At 42.4% G+C, this 22,550-nt stretch overlaps 1 protein-coding gene across 11 annotated transcripts in view; it reads right to left on the minus strand.

The window, feature by feature from the left end:
• Window positions 1-8,129: 8,129 nt before the first annotated feature.
• KLHL29 (kelch like family member 29) overlaps window positions 8,130-22,550 on the minus strand; it is a 601,388-nt gene continuing 586,967 nt past the window's right edge. For 9 of the 11 annotated variants that reach the window (XM_073335871.2, XM_073335864.2, XM_073335869.2 and 6 more), the window contains one exon: window positions 8,130-10,505. In XM_073335871.2, the coding sequence (XP_073191972.1) occupies window positions 10,322-10,505 (184 nt within the window). In that variant the 3' untranslated portion in view covers window positions 8,130-10,321. Of the gene's footprint in view, window positions 10,506-10,831; window positions 11,531-22,550 lie in introns of those variants that run through there. The other 2 variants (XM_073335867.2, XM_073335866.2) reach the window with 2 other exon arrangements.

The following is a 22,550-nucleotide window of genomic DNA, read 5'->3' on the forward strand; positions in this document are numbered from 1 at the left end:
TTAAATCCCTCACTGTAAGGCATTTTCTCCAGCCCTCAAATCATTCTTGTAGCTATTTTCTGTGCCTGCTCCAGTGATTCAATATCCTTTTGAAAATATGGATATCAGAAGTGAATTCAGTATTCCATTATTGGTCCCTTCAATGCCATATATAGAGATAAAATCACCTCCCTACTCTTACTCACTACTCTCCTGTTTGGCCTCCTCATTCAGGAGCTACCTGAAGAGCCATAGTCTGGCTGAGTCTGCTCAAGGCTATTGTGCAGTGTTTGCAAGAACCCTCTACCAGTTTTATCCTCCAAAGTGCTCCTTCCTGGAAGCTAGCAGGGCAGGGTCTGTCTACCTGCTAGCCCAGGGCTGGGCTCTTCTGAATTGAGCTTCTCCCTTTTAAAGCTTCTCCTCCAAGATTGCCATTCCTCACAAGTGCAGTGGGGACAGGTCTGTCAGAGCCCCAAGCTGCTGTTTAACCCCTTCTTGCCTGGCATGGGATTTATAAATCCCATCACAAGTATCTTTTCCCATTGATTCCACTGGAAATAATTGAGCAGTAAGATAGTGTTTTTATTGTGATGAAGGATGGCAGAATCTAGATCTAGGATCTGTTAAGTTCCTTAAGAGCCTTGGGTGGAAGGTATTATTAAAATGCAATGAATATTAATAATTCAGTACAAAAACTATATTAAAATAGTGAGATTGCAAAGTGAAGCAACAGAATTCTGGGCATGATGAAGTTAAAGTTGCATGCACAACATTGATTCCACCCTTTCTCTATATGCATTCTGACTTAGTGTTATATAGTGGTCACGTTATTTTTCAAATAATGCAGTCACTATAATGGTTCTGGGCTATCTGCACCTCTGACCCTACCCCCTCTCTTTGCATCAGGTCTCAGATCTCTAACCAGTACCTGTCTCCTGCGATAGACTCATGCAATTCTCCCAGGGGAGAGTGAAGGAAATACCTGTATTTTTTATAAATAGCAGGCATTTTTCAGTTTTCTTCTGTGATATTTTCCTGCCTAGCAGCACAGTTGAAAGACGCTAGAAAGGGGAAACAGGAAATGAAATAATGGCAAAGATACGGTACTACCAGAGAGAATACCAAGGGTCCTTGAGGAAACAATGGGGAAGCTGTTCATTGAGCAATACCCTTGGCTTGGCTCCAGCTACATTGGGAAGGTTTATTCTTCCCAGTCCTATGTATAGGATTAAAGGGGATGCTGAAACCTCAAAAATGCTTGCCTAGGGAAGAAGGGGTTGGGTGGGCTGTCAGGCTGCCCAGAGTGTTTGTGAACGTTGACAGGGATGCAAGGGGAGACACTGGAGAAGTGACAGAACAGTCTGCTTCTCCCAGCCTAGAGATAGAGGTAGTTGGGCAGAAGAGAATTTACAAAAGTTGGCAATGAAAGATTACAGTATAGGGAAGACCAATGCACATAAGTCTTTTTTGTTTTAACCCTTTGCTCTTGGTGCTATGTGCCAGTGAACAGTCTTCTTAAAGCCAAGTATTGAAACAAAAACATCTCCCAGGAAAAGACATTTTAAAACAATGAACAAGTCTTCATGAATGAATGATTTTCTCCAAGGCTTACCATTCCCTAGATCAACTTCTTCAGACTCCCTCCATGCAGTCTCCCTGTGTCCCTTGATAGCTTTTGACCATTCAAAATAGGGTGACCAGCTGTCCCGATATTTGGGGCTTTGTCTTATATAGATGCCTATTATCCTCATCCCGATTTTTCACACTTGCTGTCTGGTCACCCTAGTTCAAACTCCTCCCCGCCTCCTGCCCGTTTCTTCTGAGAAGGGCTTTTTAGCTGTTTAGTGTTTTAGATCTTCAGGATTTCAGGTTTGGCAAAAACAAAGCTTGTGACCTGTTGGAAATGGGGTCCTTGAAGCTAACAGCTTGCCCCATGGTCTTTCAGCCCTGTGCTTGGGTGTTCCTATCTGAGAAGCCATTGTGTTACTTTCTTGTTTGTTCTTCACACAGCACCCCCAATTCAATGAGATCAAGTCTACAGAAAAGTCATATGACCCAATATACAATTACTTCACCTTACGAGGTCACATACAGTGTTTGTTTATAAAATTATTATTTCTCAGTATTCTTAGATTAGTACAGAGCAGTTCCTTACCTGTCATAAAAACACTTCTAAAAAATAAATCTGAAACACATTCATGGCATTCTGTAGTAAAAGATAGTGCCACACATGGTCTGCGACTAATGACTGTCTTCCTGCAAAATTTCAAGTTCTTTTTTTCTACTAGTGAGTGTAGAGCTGTTTTTAAAAAGCTGCAAACTCTTTTTATGGGAAATTTTTATTTCCATCCACACCCCCACATAAACACAAATGGCTGACCGAATTTTTGTCAAACTTTAGAAAAATATTTTGTTGGGCTGAAAAGAATAAAACTGTCAAAATTATAAGTCGCTAAAAGTGACCCCTTAGAATAGTTTGTGCAACTTTGACAATAGGTGTTTATGCTCTGCCTGTATCACGTATTATTATTATTTCTACCTTAAGAGTAGTAAAGTGCAGAGGCATGATGAGGCAATAGGATTCTTACATACTAAATCATATTAGAAGTAGAGGAAAGAAATCCTAAGGCCCATAGAGTCCAAGCAACACATATTGGCAGGGTAAATGTGGCTGAAGTATTAATGAGTAGTGCTGCAGGGATCTGCAAACTGTATAACATTCATATAAAATTGAACTCACTTGAAGTGAGTTGGGGTGTCAAGGACATACTTAGGGATAGTTGTTTCTGTTGCATATTTCTCTGGTATATGGTAGACAAAACTTTTTTGGCAAAAGATGTAGATTTGGTGACACCAGAATGTTTTGTGAATTCGTGTTGCTTGTAGCAAATTATTTTTGGATGAAAAAAGTTCTAAAAAGATTCTAAAAGGGATTTGAAATGAAATGTTTAGCTTTTTCAGTTTGAATTACTTTGTTTCAATATTTTGTTAATTAAAAACAAAACGTTTTTAAATGATCAAAATTGAAACAAGATGTTTCATTTTATCAAAACAAAATATTGACCTGACACTGATTTTTTTTTTTTCAACTTCTTGGGTTGCCAAAATTTTTGAAAAATTTGTTTTTCATCCAAAACCATTTGTTAATTATTTTTTCAGACTTGCCAGTGAACCAAAAAAATCCATTATTAATACAGCTCTACTAATTACCAATCAAGTGCTTTGTTTGAAAAGGAGGAAGAAGAAACGGATCATCATTTCAGTTCCAGAGGTACTGGTGGTCACATACCTGCTTTCTCTCAAAGTCGGGCCTGTGTGTACACAGCCGCTGGGTTTGTATGCTGTTTGGAAAGACTGTAATGTATTGCTGCTGTGCCTAAGTGTAGGCTGGCTTCTTTCCCTGCCCCTAGCCAAGCCACTGTTCCTGATTTTCCCCTTACATTGTGTGCCAGGAGAATGAATATGCTGCAGGATTTGCGCTGTTTTCAGTGAGCCAATTAATCATTTCTTTACATTTTGGATTACACGTGAAGAAATAGAAGAGATTAGCAAAATCTAGTAACAACAACTAGCTTCTCAAAGGAGAAGACCCTTAGGACAGAGTTGCTCTCAAGCAAGTTTAAGGCCAGAAGGGATCATTAGAACATTTAGTCTGACCTGCTTTATATCAGAGGCTATTAAATTTCACCCAGTTACCCTTGTATTGAGCCTAATAACTTGTGTTGAGCTAAAGCGTATCATCCACAAAGGTATTCAGTCTGAATTTGAAGACATTGAGATGGAGAACCCACCCTCTCCATTGGTAGGATTAATCACCCTCACTGTTAGAAATGTACCGTATTTCCAATTTCAGTGTCTGGCTTTGGCTTCCCACCATCTGTTCTTGTCTGTGCCTCTCTCTGCTACATGAAAGGCCCCTTTCTTATCTGGTATATTCTCCTTGTGAAAGTCCTTTATACATTGTAATAGTCACCTCTCAGACCTTGTCTACACTTGCTGCGGCTGTAGCTACACACCACACCTGTAGCGGCACACCACAGTGAAAAGCAAACTCCGTACCCACTCACTGCAGCGTGTAGGTACACGTGTCAGGGAAAGACTTTGGCAGGGGGCATTTGCCTGGAGCCTTTTCCTGCTTCCTTCCCCTGCTAGAGCCTTTTCCCACTGATGGAGTCTTTCACTGTGGCATGAAAAGGCTCTGACAGTCAGACGCTACGCTGCTAAAAATAGTATAGCTGTAGGAGGCTCTGCTCGGCCACCTGGAGAGCTGTGTAGGGTGTAGACCCCGGGCGTCTGGTGTGTAGGGCACTCTGGTCTTCTGAGGGGCACCTCAAGTTTTGGCGATGGGGCTCACAGCTTGGGAACAGCACATTGTTCTTCTGAATGTGGAAAGAAGCAGGGACATGTCTGTATGATAAGAGAATGATGAAGCAGTTTCCAGTGCATTAGTAATGGCAGGTTATTAGACCTCATCTACTCGGGATAAACATTTTTCAGTCAGAAGGCCTGGATAACCTGTATCCAAGAGTCTTAATAAGAGTTGGCTGAGATCATCTCTGCCCTGCAGATGTTCATTTTTAATAAATCCTATAATACCAGAGAATTGATGTAATCTGCATTAATGTAATACCTAGACTCTTGTACTCTGTTTTAGCACCTCATGACATTCTGATTAAAATTTGAGCACTATGCAGTATCAACAGAGTACATGTTAAATAGATTAAAAACTGCAGGCCAACTGACAGATATGAATGGGAATCTTCTTGCTTTCCCCTCTAAACTTCTACATAGCAATTATATATTGCCAATATGAAAATCTGTGGCATATTGAAAAGGTGGGGGACAAGATGAAATTGAATTTAATATTATTAAATAACATGGGATACTGCACTCATTGAACAAGAAAATTAATAATTATTTACAAAGATAGTTTTTAACAAAAATGAAGTGGCTACAGAATTGCCAGCATGCATCAGAATCTAGGCTCAGTTTGCCAAAGTCTGATTATTTTTACTTTGGGATAGTGCCCATACTAGAATAAGCTCCCGGTTCTCAGATTTTAAAAATCAAAAGTATTTGGCCTCCCATTTTCATAATTTCATCTAACAGATTCTTATTCTGCTACTATGTTATAAACCAGCCCATGCCCCACATATCACAGTCTGGGAACCACTCTGCTTGAGCATATTCCCCAACCTGAGAAGAAGGTGCCAGTCCCTACCCTTTAAGAGCTATTATTTCTATAAATCTGTTTTTACAGATAAAACACAAAGGCTTCCACAGCTTGCAGTTGCCAGCTAAGCTTAATTGTATCCATACTCTGTGGCTACATAAAGGGGTGAGAAGAAATATAAGGCTACACAAGCTGAACAGTGGAGAAAGTGCATGTATTGCTGTGGTAGACATGGCTCAGAACTGATGTCCCAGATTGGGCCTAAGACACCATCACAAAACCTAGGTTTTATAACAACTTTATGGCTTACACAACAGACATTGGAATTCAGACTGCCAGCCTGATTTCTGGGCCAAAGAAAGCTATTTGAATGGCTGCAAGAAGGAAGGTTTCAGAACATGCACTATCAGTTGGGCAGCCAGCCCTGTCCTCAGGCCAGGTCCTAAAGGAGACTGATATTGCCGAGGTAGCCCTTAAGATCTCACCTGTGAACTGCGAAAGAGGAGAGGATATTAGTAAGACATTGAAAGATGACAAAATTAAAAACCACAAGCAGCTGGTTACCCTTTTTTATTCATATAATAAGGAACAAATGCAGACATTAGGCTTGATATCAGTGGCAAAGCTTCCCTCTCCTAGGCACTAGCTGAGCCAAAACTTGTAATTCCGTATATTAATCTGCTATACTTAATTAAAATAGAACTTGTGGGCTGATGAAAAATGGAATTTGTTACCTTTCTCTCAGGAGTAACCTTTCCTCCAAGCTAACGTCAACTCTAAACATGGAATGTGTCATCCAAGAGAAGACAACTTACAGCTTGTTTCAAGGGGCAGCTTGAGACAGGCTCATTTTCCACTGTTGTCTGCCACTTTTCCTTTGGTTTTTCTGTCTCCAACAGCTGGAGCCAATGTCTGACTTTGATACTTGCAGAGAGACTAAATTCTGTCATTAAGGATAATTTGGCTGAGGAATCTAGTCACAATTCTCTTCTGGCCCAGGTGACAGCCCGCACTTGCATGAAATCTAAACTGGGCCAGTGTTTAATCCAGACTCATACAAAGAGTGGTTCTTCAAACCAGAGATGACACTTCTTTCCTGGTATCTCAATACCTTGTGTAATGAGATGATAGACCCACCATGCAGCAACATCTCTGCCTACTTCTCTCAAGATAATTTTCTTTCTAGCTCTTCATTTTTTCTAACCAGGACCCCCAGGATGATCAAAAATTAGTGTTGTATTTTCTGTACACCTTGGTATCTCCATTTCAGCTGAAAGGAGGGTTCAGTACCTGCTTCTAAAGCTCCCGGATTCTAGAAAGGTAAAATGGAGCATTAAGGGGTTTAGTTTAAGGAGCTCATTCAATTTGATGAGACTTTATATGCATGACAGGCTATACAAGTGCTAAAGTATTAAAGACACCCCCTACTGGTATTTTTCAGAGGTTGGTATGACTTGCCCAGCACAGGACTACACATCCTATTTGGGGTTTGATCCGCCGTGACTAGAAAATTAAACCACCTTTTGAATGTAGTGTGGAGGGGTAATGTAGCACCTTTCCAAAGGAACTGCTGCCTTTCATTAGCAACTACTCAGGAAGCATTTGAGATTCAGGAGTCTCCCAGATTGTGTCTCCTTGCTTGTAGTTAAGACTTGATTCGCTTGGTAAGTTTACTACTCAATGAAACAATCAGAGGAAAACAGCAACCATGGGAACTGTGGGAGTATGTGGTGTTCACTGAAGGCAGTGAACCATCCCTTACATGGTAACTTTCAGTCCCCAGTGAGCTGATCTAGAGTCATACTAGTAAACAAGAGGTGAAAGGGTTGGTATCATTACCAGTCCACTGAGCCAGCCTGTCCATGGAATTTCTAAAAGCTTTTAAGGACAAAACCTCTTAGCAGATCTGTGCACATGATTCATTTAGCACAGACTCTCAGCCAACTTCCCAGGGGACAACTAAAATAATTTTCATATGAAAGTAAAGCAAATAGCCTGTGTCTTGCTCATCCTACCAAGCATTATTGACCAGTGCTGAGTAAGACCGTCTTTTCAGTGTTGATGAACAGGTTGATGAACAGGCAACTCATCCTGTGTGGTCTGGGTCATGGCTGTATAATACCAAAGTGCAAGGCTTTTAATAATCTTTATGTGCTGTTCAACCTGATCCACTAAGACCAAACAAAAATGTTTAAAAACTGCAGTCAAGCTTGTAAATACTTGCAAAGTCGCAGTCTGAATGAAGCGGAGACAAACTCAATAGTTTAATTATTTCTGTAAATGTATAGAACAGTTGTTTGTTCCTACTATAGGTCTGAAATGTTCCACTGCAATGTACTGCCTCTCCCACTGGAGAGGTAGTTGGGACTAGTTATATTTGTCTCCTCATTAGTTCCCTATCCAGTGTTTTACAGCTAACAGATGACATCCAGTGAAACATCAGAGGAACCTTGAACTGTTACACTTCAGTGCTCTTGGAGACAAGTGTCCTTTTGTGGATTGCTGAACTCCCACTCCGAGATATGAAGGAACTTGACCACAGGGCAAAAGTGGCTTTCATCTCTTAGAAATTACAAGACCAAGTAGCACAACTCCAGGCTCACTTAAATAAAGCAGTTTAGTAAGGTTTTAAGATAAAGCTTCAAGATAATTGTATAAACCTTGATAGAAAACGAGCCCTCTGGTTCTTTACTTAATAGAAGTTTGAAAAAATGGAGTGGGGGAAAGGGAGGCTATCTAGATAAATAGAGAGTTATTTATAATCTCTTTTTAAAAAAAAAAAAAAAAACTAGGATGCAGGTATATTGGAAGTTAGTAGTCAGATAAATATTAGCAAGAAAAATTGGACCAGAGAGAGATCCAGCTGGAACAAAAGCATTTTTCTCCATGGTTGCAAGGAAAATTAATGTCAATATTAATGTGGCATTGCCTTGTGTTCACTCTTAACAAAATTAATCCAATCTGGATGATGACTCTAGATCTATAAATATATTTATTATAATATAACAACTTAACAGTAAACATAAACTATATACAATGCCATTACAGAGAACCCTGGTTGTTTTATATTAGTCACAGAAATAGCCAGTTTTGCTCCAGTGTGAGAAATGAAGAAATAAGCTAAATTGGAAATGTTGAATGTGTTAGGTCTTGTTGACTGCTAGCACCTCCTTTGGAGGTAGACACACACCAACACTAAAATTAGTCCTGCCCCAGGCAGTTAGAAACTTGTGCTCCAATCTTTAGGTTCACACTTGTACCCTGTTTGACATAAATACTTTAAATGACATATTATGTATATAATTTTGTTGTGCTTATTTTTTTCTCTAAAGAATAAATAATCAAAACAACTGCATAACAAAGGTTGGAACTTCACTATCAAAATGAGAGAGACACGAGTCACCGTAGAGCCTGACTGAGCACATTATTTTTAAATACTGCAAGATACAAATTTCATCCTATTTTGTTCTTTTATAAACAATTATTAATAAAATAACTTTAAGGTGATTGGCTAACCATCTGCATTGTTTTCCCCAAAGTTGTAACCAGACCTCCCCTGATACAAAAAGGCTAACATATTTGGTATGAAATTCAACTAGATATTGACCATAGTGTGTCTCATACACACATTCTGTAAAGGAATCTCTCCACAGAATTACCACCATGGCATTTAGAATCTAAAACTGTGAAGGCAAACGTAGCAACTCTTTCTCTTTCTGCTGCTCTGTTTGGAAAGAAATCACACAAATCATCTGCTCAGGGTTATTTTCCATTTGTTAACTGTAAGAATCTGTTTTCCCCCATTATATCTCCCTGCTCATCTCCCATTTGATCATTCCATTTACAAATTTATAAAGAATTTTCACATCACAATGCTTCTCTGGATAGACAATGTTTTTATATATATATATAAAAATATAACCCCTGTGCTGTGCATATACTTACAACTCTACACAGTAATCATTCTGTCTCTCTTATACTGGGCTTTACCCAATGCATTTTCTATTATTGGATTTAAACTTGTGTGTTTAAAACATGTGAATGTTTTTATTCTGAAACATTCTGATGCTTCTTAGTGAGAGAAGTTTGCATTTAAGACTTCCATATCTTTTAATTGGGAGATAAGATTTTGGTTTTTTTTTAAGATGTCCTCTTAGATGTAATTTAAAAACAAAGATAGTGGCATATATCCCAACATAAGGAATCTTGATTATGATCCAAAAATGAGTATATAAACCATAACACGAGGCATCTTCTTAAATAACGTACTGAAATCGTGGAAATCCCACATCATATTGTTTGTTTTTATTAACATGATTCCAATCAGAACATTTTAAAGAGGTTAGTTTAATCAAGAAAATGCCTCTGGAATCTAAAAAAAAAAAATTGCATTGGACGTTGCAAGCACTGTCAAGTTTTGCTCATACAGTAGAAAACAAGATAGAAACCACTCTCCACTCCTAACACACAAATGCTGCCATGTAGGGGGCAGAAGTCCATACAACCCAAGAAACCTTTTTCCACATAGAGTGCTGTTACAATCAGTTCTCTCTCTCTCTCTCCTTTTTTGGCGCTGCTCTAGAGAACTGCAGTATTTATTTGATCTGATGGAAGACTGACATCAGCCTACGCCAGCTGTCACACAAGATATATCTCAGTCATTGGTATTGAAAAGCATGTATTTGTTAAAAACAAATGTGGGAATCAAAGTGATAAGGACACTTTGACCTTCTTTCAAATAGTCTGATGCCTAATGTGTAATAGTAAAACAAATCTACACAGTTACTTTAAGAATCAAGCTTGCTCTCTAGGAGTAAAATGCAGATTTTTCTCTTCCCCCAGTTAAAAAATATGTGAAATTCTATTGCACCTGGGTTGACCAAAAGCCTACATCCGTAACAAGTGCCACTACAACATCTAGTGACACACTTGTATTATTAAGTTACACTATCTTACATAGCACGGAGCTCTCTGCTCCTTGTTCACCAAAAGGTGAAGATGATTTTCTACATTCAATGTAGAGAATATTCAAAACTTTAGAGCAATATGTTCGTTGCTTTTGTGTTTTTGTTCTTCTAATTTTATTTATTTTTGTTGTAATAGCTTTTTTTTATTTCTTGCCTGCTTTTGGCAGGCAAAACTAGTTCTCCATCCAACTCCTTGGTAGCATCAACCACTCTGAATGTACTTTTTAATAACTACACAGCCATGTCGAAACACAGGGCATGGCATATTGGGGAGAAGTGTCCATGTGTTTGTCTTAGGGTCATAAGCTTCCATATTCCCCAGCGCAGGTCCTTCGCTGCTAACAATTCCACCGGTGGCATAAATTTTTCCATCAAGAACCACAGCACTATACACAAAAAGAAAAGAAAAATTTTGCTTAATATCTTGTAAAACAGTTCAAATTTCTTCTAGTTTTTAGTGCCCTTTTGCAACACAAGCCTAACTGGATAACTGTTAGAATAGTAAGAAACACTTGCATCTTCAGAAAGCTGAACGCCCCTTCCATTAATCTTAATAACCTTCCCCTACCTGCGCTGCCCCACCATCCCCCAGGTAAGCTTTCCCCACTTTAAACATACAAGAGGGAAACTGTGGAATACATGACTCTCTCAAGCCTATAGAGGGTATCAACAGCACAGCCACTGTTGCAATGTACCAGGCCTAGATACACACCTATGCACCACATCCAAGTGTATAAACAAATGTAGCTGCTATTCAGAAGTTTCTGGCTCCCAGTCCTGTGCATACAAAATGGGATTTTTACACCACCGGTCTTTGCCAAAGCTGTAAAGGAAGAAACAGCTACCTCCCAAGACTACAAGTTCAATGAAAACCCTCTTGATTCAACCCGTTCAGTGGTCAGTTGTCTTTCTTTCACTGTGGAGGCTGGGGTCATGACTACATTTTCCACTGAGCCAAACCCTCTCCACCCCATTTTCCTCTCTCTGACTCAGAAACACATCTTGCTGCCTGTATGTGGCTGCTGGTGTGAGTGCTGTCTGGCAGAAGGCATTACAGCATGCATACAAAGCCAATCAATGGCTATGGATACCAAACAGTATCTGGGGGTGGGGAGCTGGGTGCCCTAGTTTATAAAAAGATTAGCACATTTTAAAACTTTGCAAATTTTAAATATATTGCAAATAAAGCAAACTGAACAAAGGAGGGTTAATGGAGAGGCTCTATGCCAATGACTGGGCTCGCCGAACTTAACACTAAGTAGTACATTCACATATTTCATAGAGCTCATTTTGAAGCAATAAACATACAGAGCGGGCTGCAGCATAAGGAGGAAGAGTTGAAATTGAAGGATGGGGTGAATGGTGAATCCTAGAAGACGCCAGCATGAAAAACCAACCAACCAAAATGCCTCTGAAAAAAGAAGAATGTAAAGAACAAGAAGTGGTCAATGTCTTCAGGAGGAATCAGGCTCTGAGGATAAAAACAAACCTGTATTGAAAACAGTGAAGAGGGAAGGATTTAAACAAAACTAGTATGAGTTACATACACAAGTAAGTAGGAAATAATGAAGACCTTTTCAAAATAACTGTTAATCTGAATGCAGGTAAATTGGGTTTACTTGAAACATTTGATCAGCTTATCTATACAAATCAGCAAGGCTGGCTGATTATACAGCCCAGAGTCTTAAGGGAATTTGCTAATGAATTTACTGAACTACTGGTAATTATTTTTGAAAAGTCACATAGAAATGGGGAAGTACTAGAGGATTTGAATAAAGTATTGTACCAATATTCAAAAAAGCAAAGACTCATTTTGAGATTACTAATATCTATTCTGTGTAGCCTTACCATTTGCCCTCAACTGAACTCCTACAGAAAAAAGATAACACCAAAACACTTTCCCAAAATGATCACTCCATATCTGACCTCTTACTCCTCATCCTCAACAGAAATCTGCACAACACCTTCAGAACACAAGCCTGGGAACTTAAATTCATAACTCCACTTGACATAAAAAATCATGGCTGGAGATACTGTATCTATGGCTTTTTGTAACGATTTGTAGCCTACTAACCTTCTTTTGTCCTATAACTGTAGCGGTATTAACTGCCCCCTTCATCTTGAATGGTCTCTTGCAACATGTATTAATGCCTTATCTATGCCATGCTTGTATTTAGCTGTTGCCACTACCTGTCCCAGACCTGAAGTAGAGCTCTGCATATGCTTGGAAACTTGTCTCTCACCAAGAGAAGTTGGGCCAATAAAAGATATAACCTCATCCACCTAGCCTGTCTAAATGAATAAGTAAATAAAATAAAAAAGAGAGAGCAAGACTGAAACCAGGAACCTCCAACCAGACTTTATTTAGTCATATATTCCTAACACTCCCATCCCCTCCCTCCATTTGTTAGTTACACTGACTCATTACATCTTGTCTTTCGAGTCCAATCCTTACACACAGGTGTAACTTTATGTAAGGAATAATGCCACTGAAGTGCACAAGTGTTTGAAGGATCAGTGTCTTGAATTGTAAGTGCTGCAGGGCAGGGAAGCTTGTTTAATTTGTGCTTGCACAGAGCCTACCACAATGGGGTCCCAAACTTCATGGGGCACTGAGTACTACTGTAATACTGCTACTAATAAATAATTGCTATTAATAGCATGACAGCCCGTTATGTATAAGTACATAGGACGATGGCATTATGAGAACTAAACAGCCTGGACTTTCTAAAGAACACAAGATACAAGACACCCACAGCCAGCTACATGTGGGATAAAGCCACGTGGACACAGTACAATGGTGACATGTGCCAAACAGATGTCATCTCTGCCCCAGAAAAGATTATGTTCTAAAGGCTCAAAAGGGTACAATATGAACATAAAAATGGCCACACTGGATCAGACCAATCGGCCACCTAGTCCAGTGGCCAGTCTGTGATCCTTGGAGTTTAGGGAAAGCTGGAGTCTTGTGTTGCATCTCTGACCATTTTTGTCTACTAGTCATTGATGGACCTAGCCTCCATGAATTTATCTAATTATTTCTTAAACCCATTTATACTTTTAGCCTTCACAGAATCCCATGGCAACAAGTTCCACAGGCTGACTCTGTGTTGTGTGAAGAAATACTTGCTTCTCTTTGTTTTAAACCTGCTGCCTATTAATCTCATCAGGTGACCACTAGTTTCTTTGTTATGTGAAATAGTAAATAACACGTCCCTATTCACAATACAGTCTCGCATACCAGTTTACCAATATGATCTGGCACAGGGTCACTCTGTTGCCATAGGGTACAGAAGGAATGTGAACACAGTAGTTTCAGCATGTTTTTGCAAAAAAAAAAAAAAAAAAAAAAAGAGTGGGAATTGGCCATATATGTACTGGGCTGCTAGTCCTTCTGTGTCCCTTTGCACAGCTGAAGACAGAGGTTTCAGGGTTTGGCACGAGACACAGTGGCTGTGTCTGTATTCTTCCGTTAAAGCCTTTGCTAGGGTAATCTTACAACATCTTACTTGACAAATTAATTCAAAGTGGTTTGGCTAGGAGCACTGCCACATGGGTTAAAAAAAAGTGGTGGAAGAATCATAAATAAGGGGTAGTTATAAGAAGCAATATTTGGTGCAGAGGGAGATGTTTTGGTCTGGTTTTATTTAACATCATCATTAATGATCTGGTTTCAGAGTAACAGCCGTGTTAGTCTGTATTCGCAAAAAGAAAAGGAGTACTTGTGGCACCTTAGAGACTAACCAATTTATTTGAGCATGAGCTTTCGTGAGCTACAGCTCACTTCATGTATGCATCCAATGAAGTGAGCTGTAGCTCACGAAAGCTTATGCTCAAATAAATTGGTTAGTCTCTAAGGTGCCACAAGTCCTCCTTTTCTTTTTATTAATGATCTGGAAGACTATGTAAGCAGCCCATTAAATTAAAGTTGCAAATTACTGGGAGGTGTTCCACCAGCAGTGAGGACAGACAAAATAATAGGAACACGGGGACCTTGAAAGGTTAGCAGTATGAATAGGCAATAGAAGGGGATCCAACTGAAAACATGTAAGTAAATACGTCTGGGGAAAATACCTATAGCTTAGACATCAAATTTCCAAAAGCATCTAAGGGTTAGCTCCACCAAGGAGATTTAGGCTCAGTGTTGGAAAGCCTAACTTTAGGCCCAGAATCCACATATCTAAGCTCCCTATAAAATGCCTGTGGAAAGTTGGGTGCCTAAGAACAGGCTACAGAAAAGCCCACAAACTGAGTGGGGAGCCACTTAAGCTAGCTAGTAGGAAATGCCAATCAGAGGGGCAACCTGTTGTATACAGCTACACCCCTTGTGTGCGCGCTTAAAACCCACTTCTCAGACGGTATGAGGCAGGCCCCTAAGGCCAGGTCGACACTCAAAAGTTATGATGACCCAGCTACGTTGCTCAGGGGCATGAAAAATCAACACACCCTGAGCGATGTTGTTAAGCTGAGCTAACTCCCAATATAGACAGTGCTAGGTTGGTGGAAGAATTCTTCTGTTGACCTAGCTACTGCCTCTTGGGGAGGTGGATTAACTAGGCCAATGGGAGAAACCCCTCCCATCAATGTAGTGAGTATCTACATGAACACATTACAGCGGCCCAGCAGCTGTGCTTCTGTAGCATTTCAAGTGTAGCCAAACCCTTCGTCTGGGCTGCATTACGACACCTATCTCTGCTTGGGATTCACAGACCCAACCACTCTCCTGGAGTCAGGCAACTAAGCTGGGTCAGACCTTTCTCAAGGTGGTGGTGCTGCCTAAGTTTCTGCCAGGGGGCATGTGCAAAGCCACTGTAAGACCTGGAATCACTGAGCTGCTCAGAGCCTAACTCACACTTAAGCCCTGCTGTTGTTCCCCTGCTTCGCTTGCCAAAGGGGCCTGATTTCGTAGGTGTGCACAGTACACCGGCACAAGAAAAGGAGGAGATGGTGGCGGTTGTCCCCCATGCCCAATAGCCTGGTGGTTAGAGCACTCATCTGGGACGTGGGTAACCTAAGTTCAAATCCCTGCTTTGCCTGATTTGGAGCAGGGATGTGAACCCAGGTCCTTTCGCCAACCCAGATGATTGCCCAAATCACTGGGTATAAGGATAGGCAGCACCACCAACTCCTCCTCTGCCTGGATGAGGTTCCATACACAAGCTAGGCGCAAGCTAGGTGTCAAGCTGTTTGACAGTGTGAGGCCTGAGGCATGTTTATGCATGCCCACCAGCAAAAACTGGGGGTACCGAGGGGACTCTACCAGTGGAAACCTGGGCGCCTACAGGGTTAGGTGGAAGCTGAGCATGCTACTGGTGCCTATATGTTGGATTTAGGGCTAGATTAACAAGGGGACCTTAAGCAGTTGTGTCTAATTGTAGTCCAGAACTTTAAGGCAGGTGAACGGAAAGCGGTGTGTTCATCACTCCCTCTTCCTAAGGGCAACAATATTGCTCTTCCCCTCCCAGGCCCTCAGTTGTAAAAACAACATTAACCGAGGCTAATGCATGAAGAAAGGAATAATCACAATAATTAGGATGCAGGCTTGTTGTTTGGTGCCATTAACACTAAGTGATTACATGCTGTCAGAACCTGAAGAGAAAGACAGCTCCAAGCAGAAGAACTTTGCAGTGAAAGCAACAAGCCCTACGCCTGCTTCTGAGGGCAGCAGCTGTAGTGAGCTGAGCGTACAGCCCAGGTCAAAGAACAACTGAGCTTGGAGGAGTCACCGTAATGCCACAGGGCTAAGAGTAATTTTTTCATAACTGAGGTATTTTTTCTTTCGTCAAGTGAAATACTTTCCACAACTCTTGCTTGGAAATCGGACAGGGTTGTGGATGGCTGTGCGCTAGACTGGCTCCAACCTCTCCTCTCCGGTCCTGAGGCAAGTGGTTTTATTTAAAACTGCCCATAAGAACATACAAGAACAATCAGCCATACTGGGTCAGACCAATGGCCCAAAGGGTATGTCTACAATGCAATTAAATACCTGCGCCTTGCCCATGTCAGCTGCCTCAAGCTCTCAGGGATCAGCTGTACAGTTGCCATGTAGGTATTTGGGCTTGGGCTGGAGTCCGAATGTCTACTCCACAATTTTGCAGCCCGACAGCCTGAGCCCCGGGAGCCCAAGTCAGCTGACATGGGCCAGCCACGGATGTTTAATTGCAGTGTGGAGATACCCTACGTGTACAGGCTTCAGGGAGGCACCTAGTTTTGCTAGTGATTCTCAACTGTGAACAATCTTCGGAGTTAGGCACCTAATGTGTTTTTTGCAAGAAGCCAGGGGACATTCCCTCATAATCTTTATCCCAGGGGTTAAGGGGCTCAACTGGATGTGGGACACCCCCCAGTTCAAGTCTTCCCACACCAGATACGGAGAAGGGGGTTGAACAGTAATTTACCATTTCGCAGGTGAGTGCCCTAAATATTGAGCTATGGGACATTTTGATCTGGGGCTCCCGCCCTCTCTCCTGTTGAAGCTGTGCCATTGTGGAGCAGGGAGACTGGCCCTTGGATGAGTGCTCTATTCTCCCGGTTCCAGCATCAGTCTCACTCTGAGTATATAGCCACCGTGGAACAGCTTCAATAAGAGCTACTGAGGGATCTCCACACCCTTGTAGCCCAGTGGGTTAGGGCATGTACCTGAGAGGTGACAGATCACTGTTCAAATTACTTCTCTGGCAGAGGGGGAACTTGAACTAGGGGCTCTCCCACTTCCAGGTGAGTACCCAAGCCTGTAGGCTAGAAGTTAGGAGGGAACTTTTCCCCCACAGCTGTTTTGTTATGCAGCCTCTGAGCACACCAACTGGATCAGGCCCTGCAGGTGACTTGGGCCGCTAAATGCCTATATTCCCTTGGCTTGTGAATCGCTCTGGGGCTTAGGTGGCAGCTAGGCATCTGGACGCTAGAGAAAGGCAGCAATGCACACACCCAGAGGCAGAAACTTAGGTACCCAGAGAACTGGGTAACTGCAAGAACTTAGGCACCCAGTGAGTTTAGGCATCTACAGAGTTTGGCAATTTTGTGAAATCACAGCAAAGCCTAACACTGGGACTTGGGCGCCAAAGTACTTCTGTAAATCCAGGCCTTAGCCTTTCTTTTACTCTTTACTCACCCACAGGACAACAGCAATACTTACCCACTTTTCTGCAGAGGCTCTTTGTGCACTTTACAGAAATGCTATGTACGACTGATGCATTAGGACTCCATCTCTGTTTTTTAAATAAGTGTGTGAACTTGTGTGCACTGCATGAGCCATCTTGGTTTTTTTGCTCTACTGTTTCTGTGAACAATTGTCTGATTCCACCTATAATAATTCTCATCTCTTAGAGATCACATGCTTATGTTACAGCCAATGATCATTAAGAAAATATAGGAAGTATATAATGTTTAGGACAGGAAATGAATATCTTATCCAAGTGCAGCCTCAGAGGGGTGGAATTTAGGCTCTGATTCAAGAACGTACTTAATGGTGCGCTTAAGTCTCTCTATTCAGTAAAGCAGGTAAGCACGTGGTGGGTGCTTTCCATAATCAGGGCCCTCGTCTGGCAGAATATCAATTACCTAAATTGAAATTTGGCTATGACATTGGGTTTTTAACATCCACATTCTCACAAAGACATCTAGGGGGCCTTTCACATCTCATCCAAAAAAGAGGAACACTGGCAGCACCGTTGCTTCTTGATGAAGCACTGTGTCACTAGTAACTCAGAGGGAAGAATCCCACCTCCTGAATCATCAGCATCACTGTGCGCAGCAGCTCGGTCTGGTGTTCCTTACAGATCTCCCACTCAAGAACTCATTTAGTCCAAGCTTTCTTAGCTTGCGAGGGTTACACAAGACAGCAGCACAAGATGGTATGGCTACAGGCTACTATAAATTGAGAGACTTACAAAATTCCCTATACAAACTGGCCATAAAACATTCATTCTTGGCTGGAAATTCACAACATTTGGGGAAAAAAGCTTTCTAGTTGTTTTTGAGGTTATAAAAAGACATTTTTAAATGGCTGAATTGGTTTGTCCTTGTACTGAACATTTCAGAACTGTTTTTGGTATGTGGAACTACTGAGAATGGGCACAGATCCACACACACTAATTTCATTGGAACAGATCCAAAAAGACAATTAAAGAGTAGCAGGTAAGTATACATAGAATTTCTTTGAAAAAAACTTCCTCTTTCACATATTTACAAGTAAGAAATTAATCCACAAATAATTAGGTTTTGGGAAAGTGACTAAAAAGCAAGAGCAACAGACGGATGTTCACAAACTGGGCTAATACTTGGATGGGGCATCTCTAAGGAACACCCACTTGGAGGTTAGAGTTTAATGGATGCTAATCTCCACAAGGCTCTCTCTCTCTGAATTTGGGAGCTGTGCTAACAACCTCTGCCCATGTTTACAGAAAGTTTTGAAGCCAGGATGCTATGTTTTAGAAGGCTCAAGATTCAATGCTCACATTTTCCATAGGTTTTGCTAGGTGTCCCTGTGCTGCTGTCTATCTTTCAAATTAGATAGAAAATCAAGGTCCAGACCACTCATGGTCATTAAAGATGTGCTAACACTTTTTGTAGTCGCATTATTAGTGCTGGTGCCCTGGCCACATCCTAATTATATTCTACCTAACTATATTTCCCCAGTGTTTTCAGTTGGATACTGTTCCTAAACTGTTGTGTAGTGTTGCTGTGTGCTGCTGAACAGCTGCCACACTCCAACCCAGAGGTGGCTGCATTTTAGTAGTAGCCAAAGCGGTCTCTGTGCATTATTTGTATATCAGTTATGCTTTAATGCGCAGTGAGATCGTTCAGGACATAAACTGCTATATAAACGAAAGATCATTCTTAGTGTAAGCAGAGTCAGGATGAGCTCTACCCTGACATCTAGTGGTGAGTCATGGTAGGTTGTCGAAAAGAACTTCAGGGGCTGATCTCATTTGCATAGACACACCCACCCTGCCTAGATGGTCACTTTGGCTGCTGTAGGAGCCCTAGTTTCTCTGTTATTGGGGCAGGAATAAACTATTATCCTGATTATGTGAATCAAGGACAGTGGAAAGGTACTTGGCCTTTTGTTATGATGGAGGGACTCACCATCAACTAAGCAGCACTTGCTAGGCAAGGGTCATGGGTTCCAAAACCCACTGAATGGAGAGAGGCTAGGGTCAGGTATTAATACTGGGTGGCATGGGTTCCCTGGTAAGGGCCTTACATTCTAATTGTATGTTCTTCTCTTGCCACTGTAAAATATCAGAACTAATTTTGATTCTATTAAGAGTCTAGTTCCAGGCTGCTGAGCTGAATTCACTTTGGGCTAATGGTGCACCAGTACTGAAGCTCCCCTACTACAAGCTGAAATCACAAAAGAGCTAAACTTAGTAAGAGCTGAAATCACTGAGTGTTGTGTTAAGTAGTGGGGGAGTCTAACGATATATGGCAGAGCAGTTTGTCGGATGCCTGGAGTAACTCATGGGGGTGGCTGGCAGAGCGGAGCCCCATGGAGAGGTGGAGCAATCAGCTTTGGACCATGTAAGGTGCCCCTGAAATCCCACCCCCATCTCCACCCAGGTTGGGAGGTTAAACTCTGACCAGGGACAGAGACTTTGGGGTCCTTGGACTTTTGGATGATTTTGGGTTGCTGGACTCAAGAACCAAAGGGAAAGGACATGCCCCAATTTGCTTGGGATGGGTTTTTGCTCATGGGTTGTGTTATGAATCCTGTTGGTGGTGTTTCCCCAACATAATGCCACATTGGTTCTCTCTGTTATTAAAAGGCTTTTTGCTACACTCAGACTATGTGCTTGCGAGAGGGGAAGTATTGCCTCTTAGAGGTGCCCAGTGGGGGTGGTATATATTTGTCCCAGGTCACTGGGTGAGGGCTCAAGCCGGTTTGCATTGTGTTATTGGAATGGAACCCCTAGATACTGAACCCGGCCCTTCTTGCTGCCAACTCTGACGGGCAGAAGGGTTACATTAGTCTGTTGCTGTGATTTTAATCAGCTGTCCACTGTCCCAAGTCCCAACCACACATTTCCTTCCAGATCTGCTAAAAGACCTGGGCTTTCCCTCTCTACCAGTTTTCTCCCAGCTGTAGAAAAACTGACCCTGTATGCTGAAAGGCCAGCTTTTAAATTTGTGGACTTGAGAAGTAGGCAACTATTAAGAAATCGTACTCCATAAACACAGCCACCTGGGAGTTTCTCTCCAAACAAGCTGTGCTCTAACCCATTTCAGTGTCTGAAGTTGATCCTAAATTTGTAACAGGAAATGAATAGCCTGGGCCAGTGCCACAAGGTAGCAGGCCCACTAGTTGAGCAGTGAAGTTATGCTTCACTGACCAAGAACCAGAATTTATTTAAAAGGTGGAAAAAAAACCCCCAACCCCACCATGTTTGTGTTGTGCTGTTCAGCCTGAATCTAAGTTTTATTAAGGGTTCCCATTCGGCAGAGCCATATAACAAACCTTACTGGCTAAGAGTTGGAGAAGGAGGCCGAAACTGCTTTTCTGTGCCTGTCGGGAATTGCTGGTACTAAATTAGATTCTCTGGAATCATTGCTGGCCCCACCCTGCTGCTGCTGTTACCCTGTGGAGAATCTCTGTAACAGCTCTATTTGCATGCAGTCTGAATTCTAAGTAAGCAGGAATATGGAATTTTTAATCCATACATAGAAACACATTCTGTATTCTTTTTGCTTGGAGAAAAATAAACCCTTGAAGGGTGAACTGGAAAGGGAGGACTTCTGAGCAATATGGAGCGGGGTGGTTTTTTTCCCTCCCATTCTTTGGCAGTGTGGAGGGAGGTGGCCATCAGGACAGTGCAAAGAGCAATAATCACAGCTCCTAGCCCATGTCTGTCATCTGTGACTGCAGCAGAGCGTGTGGTTAGTGGGCCTCCAAATATCCAGCGCTACAAATATAGGATGAAAATGTGACCATGATCATGTGGCTAAACACATAACAAAACATGTGGCTGTTTGGGAAACTCTTAAAGATTCAGTTCACCCTAAACATACAGTAGGAGATTTTCAATAGGCACAAAGGCCACTTATGTGTCTAACTCCCATTGACTTTCAAAGCAAGCTTGGTACATAACTGCCCTTTGTGCCATTATAATCTTGCCTTAGGTCAATACCAAAAGTCCCATTGTCTACAATGGGATTAGGTTTTGTCCCAAAGGCATTCTGAAATTGATATGCCTTTTGCTCATGATTTGGGGACCTGAACAATTTTAAATTTTCATTAAAAAAATTTAAAATTGACCTTTACATTTTTTCATGCGTCACCCCTCCCATGTTATACACAATCACACTAGCTAGTTATGAAAGTGATAAGAACGGTTTGCTTAAAATATAAAAATGAGGTGCACAAACTTTTCCCAACAAACCAGGTTTTGTGTGAACCTGATTGAGAGAGGATCATTAACATATGGTGTGGCAGAGCTCAGACCTTGTCCCCATGGGTCCCACGCTTTCAGGCGGTTTATGCTAGCTTCAGAGGCTCGCTGCAACCTTCCATGTAGCCCTTCTCTGCTGCTGGGGGACCGCACAGGGACTCTGCAGACCACTGTGGAGGGGGCCATAAGGCTGCGTAACTTTTGAACTGTGCTCTTGTGGTGGGGGTTTTGACTGTGTTTGTGGGGACACAGGAGGTGTGGCGGGGAGCCTGCCCCCCAATCCATCTGTGTGGCCCCTGCCCCCCAATCCATCTGTGTGGCCTCCCCCAACCCCCACCACCGCCGTTGTCGCTGCCCCCTCCACCACTCCCAGTGGACACTTACCATCTGCCTCAAGCTCCTGCCTCTGGGACTCCGCTGCTTGCTTGGCTTGCCGTGCCCTTTCACCATCTTTTGGGCCTGAAGCAGCAGCCAGCCCGCACTGATTCTTTGCCAGTGCATGGGGCGCATGTGCCCCCCCCCCCCCCCGGACTGACCCCCTTCAGCAAGCCCCCAGCTTTGTCCCTTGCTACCTGCTCCGTTTTGCCCCTTGCAGCCTTTTGCCCCCCCTTTTACCCCAGAACCTCGCTAGCTTCAGTTTGTTTGCCTGCCCTGCCCTTTTCCCTCTGCAGCTTTTGTTTGTTCACCTCGCCCCAGCCTCTGAAGCTTGCCCCTTGGTTCCCTGTCCTACCTCTAGCCTGATTCCCCCCACTCCCCAAGCAGTTCCCCTGCCCTGATTAGCCCCTTATTCAGTGCGCCCATGCCCCCTTCCATGCGCTTGGGCCCTTCCCCTGTTTGAGTTGCCCCATCTCACTTCACCCCCCCAACGTTGTTATGACCCCCTCCCCTAGTGCAGCTAGAGGAGCCGGATTCCTATTCTGAGCCGGTGACTGTCCCCCACAAGCCCTTGATAGCCCCCCGTCCAGCCCACCCCTTTTGGCGCCCTCCTCCCCTGCCTGCAGCCTAGCGGGGAGGAGGGGTTGACCTGCCTCCCCTTTCCTCTCC

This window comes from Lepidochelys kempii, chromosome 3, assembly GCF_965140285.1.
Source record: "Lepidochelys kempii isolate rLepKem1 chromosome 3, rLepKem1.hap1, whole genome shotgun sequence".
Lineage (NCBI taxonomy): Eukaryota > Metazoa > Chordata > Testudines > Cheloniidae > Lepidochelys > Lepidochelys kempii.